We start from the raw sequence: 6257 nt of genomic DNA, 5'->3' as shown, positions 1-6257 counted from the left end.
GGCCTTCATTCTCCATTGACAACATCATCGGAGTGGCCAACTCCACTGCTTCTTCCTATAGTGCACAGGCGGGCAGCCAGGCGCAGATCCTGGCCATGTTGACCCCAGCATTGGCCTCTGTTTCCAACCATTTGAACCTATCACAAGACAGCATACAATCCGGGCCACAAGGTCAGACTTTTTCCAGCAAAAGCCCGAATATGAACACTTGTCCTTTTTAGTTTAAAAAAAAAAAAGTTAGATTGCTCGCTGATATATATTAAATTAAAAAGCCAAACGTGGCGTCGTTGTGAAGGCATGGCTGTGTGTCTCCGGTGAAAATCGAGTGTGTTGGCTCTCCCAGTTCCCTAATTATGTAAGAGCGGAGAAAGATTTATTTATGGGGTGTAAATATGTGTATAATATTGAACGAGAAGCAAGAGAAACACGGAGGAGTTTGTTAAACAACTCTGACCTGCCTTTCTTGCATGTGGCCCTAATTTGTCAGAGGGAGGAAAAAGAAAATGATGTCTTGTTATTTTAAGTTAAAGGTGTCACCCATTTTTTAAAATATAATTGAGAATTTTATCATGATTTATATTGTTTTAATTTTGTGCGTCGTGAGAAAATGGCACTATTATTGACATAGGCTGACAGACGACAAACTCAGGTTTTTACTTAGAAAGCACATGGAGAAAAAAAGGGGATTCCTGACAAAAAAATTATATATAATTTCCCACCATCCCCGATCTCCACTTCATGGTGATTTTGTGATACATCATTTCATGCTGTCGGTGGACACGTAGATAATGTGGTTTTGATATACAACAGCGCATTACCTCTCTCAACCTTTTAATTGTTGTTCGTTCTTATCTATTTCACAATTTAATGTGTGAAACATACAGTCATGTCTTGTCTTGCCAATAGAGGGAAAGACACCTAGATGTTCATAGGTCATTTTTGTTGTAACGACGAGAATAATAAATGTTTGTGAATTTGAACAAAACAAAAACGGACGTTTTTTTTTTATTGAATGAGAAGTTATCGCTCCAAGAAAGGTGAAAATAAATGAAAATAAATCAGAAGAGGCAGCGTGAAAATAAATGTACAAGTTCACTTTAAACTAGTTTAATAATTAGCATTTAATGCTCCTATTTGTAAATCAAACAGACACCTTTGACAGATTTATTTATTCTTTTGCTATAGAAAGTTTCTCGTTTATAGGCAAATAATCCAGATGTATATTCTGAGCAATACGTCAAGGTGAACAACCATCTTTAATATAAATGCATTAAAAAAAACTTATTTATGCGTGAGAAACGTTCAAAATCCAGTTTAATTTTTTCAGACACATCTTTATTTATATAAAAGTGTTTTATATCACGGAAGAGTGGGCAAGCATTCCTCTTGTGTGGCTCTTGCTCGTTAAAAGGACCTTTTTTTTCCAGCAAGTTACAAAGGGCCAAAATGAATGGAGGCAGTTCGCGGGCCTCGGCGGCCTGTAATTGAAAGTGAACAAGGATATACCCACGGTCTTTTGGGTTTTCGTTGCTAATTTGTAGCAGCATTTTCATCAGGCTCCTAATCCACCATAATGCGGCTTTTTGGCCGTTTGTTGATGTTGTCAGTGTGGACCCCCGTCCCAACAGAGTGAATGTGCGCACAGCGAGCGGTCCCCCCTGTGAGACCAGCCACACACATTTACAGCCTGAAAAGCAATCGTCCCCCGGTTTGCTTCTGCTTTCATGTCATCTGCCTTGTCTCGGGATTCATATAAAAGAAGCAGTGGGACTCGTCCGGCTACAGAAAACAGGCCTATTGGTCTTTTTCAGAGTTATTGGAGCACATGTTTCCAAACAGAAGGGGACATAAAGCCCTCTTTATATACAAGATCTATGTGCAAATGGTTAAATTAGTTTGTGGGTGTTTTGACAGATGATTATTAGAGATGAAGGGTGGGAGCGATGACTCCTCTTGTTGTCCCAGCACAACTCACCGAGACCCTTTGAAAGGAAAACCAACACATTATATACGTTCTTTATCCAGTCAGAACCTTTAATTCCCTCTTTTTATCTCTCCCTCTGCTTTGGTGCAAATTGGGCAATAGATAAATAAATAGATAAATTAAGTTGATCAGAGCTTCTCCTTTTAGCTATAGGCCGATCATGATGTTAATTATTATGCTGTATATATAATTTACAGCTTCAATGAGGGGGAAAAACAAAGCAGACTATTGGAGGTTTTTGCTCACCCTCTCCCTGACAGGGAGTCATTACGCACCGCATCAGTCCATTAAAAGCCACATGAAACGTTTGCATAGGTGGTTAAAAAGCATTCAAATAACGGCAGACAAGAAAACGGAGCCAATAAAAATCACAAAACACAAAGCTGTCTTGGGGGGCTTCGACCCGAGGCGATGATGCTGGAAATGGACGCTTTGGGGGCTGAACTCATTTCTAAGATTTTCAGCTCATAGCCTATCTCTGCCTGGAGATTAGAGGAGACCAGAATAGAACTGGATCCTCTTCAAACACCGAACACATTCTGTCAAAACTCCCTCTAATTTAGCGTGTAAGTCAGACTGGGATATCATCACTGGTCGTGGATCGACAGCTTCAGACAGTTTCGTGTGACCGTGCGAAGTCGTCTTCAAGACCACCCACAGTTTCAGCGCCAGAGAATCTCTTGTCGTTCATTTTTCGTGACATTTTCAAACGGAATAAGAAGAGAGTGACATGTGAAGTGACAGCCAAATTACTCAGAGGGTCACCAAAAACACATTCATCCATTTCAAGGAAGTTCCCATGTCTTTTTAACCGCTTCCATATGCTGCGTTTGGGCGTGAGCAGTAGTGAACCTCACGATGTAATGTTCCATTGACATTAACTTTTGTCAGTGATACGGACGATTATTATTATTATTATTATTATTATTATTATTATTATTATTATTATTATTATTATTATTATTATTATTATATTGTTGTTGTTGTTGTTGTTGTTGTTGTTTTAACAGCGAGTAACAGCCGGGTATTACTTACAATCGTTTTCCTTAAACCTTTCACTGACTTGTCAATAACGTTCCGTACCTGATCGATGAGTCCTATATGTCGCTTGAAGGACAAGAGGATAGAGGCCGTGCTGACGCCACAAGCGACAGTGTGTGTGTGTGTGTGTGTGTGCGTGTGCGTGTGTGTGTGTGTGTGTGTGTTTATGGTGCATACATAATGTGTGTGTACGGCTTCTCAAGGTCGCCATCACAAACTGACATTGTTGAGAGCTATTCTTCATTGATTATATTAAGGAGAAGTATAATATATAAATCATGTATTATCCAGACTGATACAATAATACCCTAACATAATGTCCTCCATCAACTAAGGTCAAGGCTCAGACCTGTACACTTACAATAAAATAAATATTTAGCATCAATTCACAATACAATAGTAAAAAAAATAAGATAAGTTTTCTAGACAAAGACGCCTGCAAGAACAGGTGCTGTGGTGGTACTATGGTCAGCTGCAAACCAAGGCTGTTTTTTTTTTAAAGTTATTTTTTTGTTCATTGATTCAAATGATAAAGTCAGGTTTTAGATTTCGGAATCATTTGGACCGCAAGACACACCTTCCCGAAGAGGATGTTTTTTTTTAAAGTTTTTTGTTGAGCTGCTTCTTATTTCACAGTGTGTGGTGATAATTAAAACCAATCGCTCACATTTATCTATGTGGAACATCCTGGAGACCCTCATCCTGATCACATTTATCCAGGAAGTCTATTTATAAGGCTTCTTCTCTCCTAGAAACCAATTGCTTTTGGAGTCTGTAGCGCGTCTTTCATAATTTAAAAAAAAAAGAGTCGGACTATAGCCTTCCCTCTATACACCTCCCTCTGTCTCTCTTCCTCAGTGTAGACGTGTGTGTGTGTCTGTGCGCCCCCACATAGGAATGTTGGCCTGGTCCACGGCTCCACGGCCCGGCAGAGAGGAGAGCTGCGACGCAGCCATGCAGTCCACATAAATCACCAGCCTCCCTTCCCTGCTCCCATCTCCCTCCAGCAGCCTCTGTGTTTTTGCAACATACAGAGGAATCCTTCTCTTAATTAATTTAGAATGTGTAAATAAAGAGAGGACAGTGAACTCCCCAGCATCTCTGGAAGCACAATATTAACTTTGGAAGATCTTTGCCCCGCCGACTATACCGAACACCTGCTGCAGGGGGAAAAAGGATGAGGGCGGGACACACACACACACACACACACACACACACACACACACACACACACACACACACACACACACACACACACACACACACACACACACACACACACACACACACACACCGGAGAGGTGTAGCAGGCAGAGGGTTTTAGCCGCCATTCAAGCTTTGACTAAGATTATTTATTTATATTTATTTATTCATTCCTTCATTTATTTGTTATCACTAATGTTCCCACGTCAGAATTAGGGTTATGTATCAATTAACTTTTGAATAACTCTTTTTGAATTTGCTTATTTTATATGACTAAATCTCCGTTAGGTACACCTCACCGAGAGAACGAAGCCCTCATTCAAACACACAGCCGTCCAATCTTTGCTGCATCTGCTTTACATGACAATAACACAATGATATGCATTCATGTCATCACTCTCTGAGTCCACACAAGTTAGAGTCCTGCGCCACGACGCCATTAAAATGAGTCAGATCAGACTCATGAGCTCCAGTATGTCCGGTGACAGATGGCCAAATGCAATGAGACGTTGTGTACTAATCCACCATTTAATTAAATGTAATTATTTGTTCCTAAGTGGACCTTGGACTTCAATCCTCTGTGATTCACGTTCGCATGGACGAATAAACAGTTTGGTTCACAGACTTCTTCAATTCCAGTCACTTTGAAATTTTAAGACAGTAGATTTCTTCACTTTTTATCTTATAAGGAATTAACTTGTTCAGTGTTTCCCATACTTACTCACCCCGAACTAATCAAACCAGCATACATGGTGTTAGAAAGCATTCAAGGTTTGAATCAAACCATATCCGTCTAAAGTGACAGAGGCACGCCAACAACAAACATTTGTTGGATTCTCTTTATGTGTATAGAATTAGCTTTTTTGTCCACTCTTTTTAGATATAATTAATGCTTGATTTAAAAAGCAACTCCATATCATGTGCCCAACACCAGCCTATATGTTTATTTTAATCTTGTTATTTGAGATCATAATCGAAATCCGAAGACAAACGTTTGTGTATTATTCCATTTGTTAACACATCGCAAGCGCTGCACGCTCCAGTGATCCAGTCTGTTGTGCGTCTGTCTGGTCTGGGATAAGTGTTTGAATTTGTCTGTTTTTCTGTACGATAGCCGATGGTATCCGCCTAATGGTTTTAAAGTGTAACAATTATACTTGAACAAGTAAAACAAACGTCAGCTGTGGTGTGACATAAGAAGTGGCCAAGGCCACTCCAGACTCCCGCGTCCCTTAAACTGGAGTGAAAACGAAACTATGTTTACCTAATCTTTTTCAGCGTGAAAGTGTGTTTTGAAAAAGTATGGGAAAACCTCGCGATAAAATTGGAGTTTACTGTTCAGAGTGAAATGCGATCACGTCGGGGTCGTAGGGCCAAACTTTTTAAGACTAATGTTTATTTAGAGAAGTGAGCGCTGTCTATGGGACTCCCCGTTCTCCCAGAATGCTGCACTAATGTCTTTACCAGGCCTGAGCAGACCACCATCAGGACGGCCAGCAGCTTCCTGCAGCCTGTTGTTGGCTTGTAAAACCAGGGCAGAGCAACACTGTGTCACACTAACCCCACCAGTCGGAGTGCGAGCAAGGTAACAAAGTCTAGCCCCATCCTGGAAGAGAAATAAAATAAAACTTTGTGTCCGCATGATATTCTTTCCTAAATACTTTGCTTACTTTGCCAGATCAAAATGAACATTCCACGCTAGTGAGTTTCAGTATGCTTGGTTGTGTTTTAATAAATCTGGTACCCTTTAATTTCCTACGATTGACTGTGTTGCTGTTGTTTATTAACATCCATACATTAGTGAATTATCATTATTATTATTTACATCATTTTTTGTTGACGAACGTATTTCAAAAATAGGGTAACATTCATGGCAGTCCTTGTTCAGCACGTACAAACTATGCAAAACTGCATTGGGAGAATAGAGCATTACAAGTGGAATTGAATTTTACTTTAAAAATGGAAGAAAAAAAAATATGTGCGTAAAGTGTAAAAACCCCGCGCATTGCCCAAGCGCTTGGAGAGCAGC

General features: G+C 40.1%; 1 protein-coding gene across 1 annotated transcript in view; it reads left to right on the top strand.

Moving 5' to 3' along the window:
* foxd2 (forkhead box D2) overlaps positions 1-947 on the top strand; it is a 2229-nt gene extending 1282 nt beyond the window's left edge. Inside the window, exon 1 of the mRNA XM_068319838.1 lies at positions 1-947. This exon is cut by the window's left edge and continues 1282 nt beyond it. Within this exon, the coding sequence (XP_068175939.1) occupies positions 1-221 (221 nt within the window). The 3' untranslated portion in view covers positions 222-947.
* The last annotated feature ends 5310 nt before the right edge of the window (positions 948-6257 follow it).

The sequence above is a fragment of the Antennarius striatus genome, chromosome 7, assembly GCF_040054535.1.
Source record: "Antennarius striatus isolate MH-2024 chromosome 7, ASM4005453v1, whole genome shotgun sequence".
Taxonomy (NCBI): Eukaryota; Metazoa; Chordata; class Actinopteri; order Lophiiformes; family Antennariidae; genus Antennarius; species Antennarius striatus.
The sequence above is the reverse complement of the archived record's forward strand: the minus strand, read 5'-3'. Positions and strand labels throughout refer to the sequence as shown.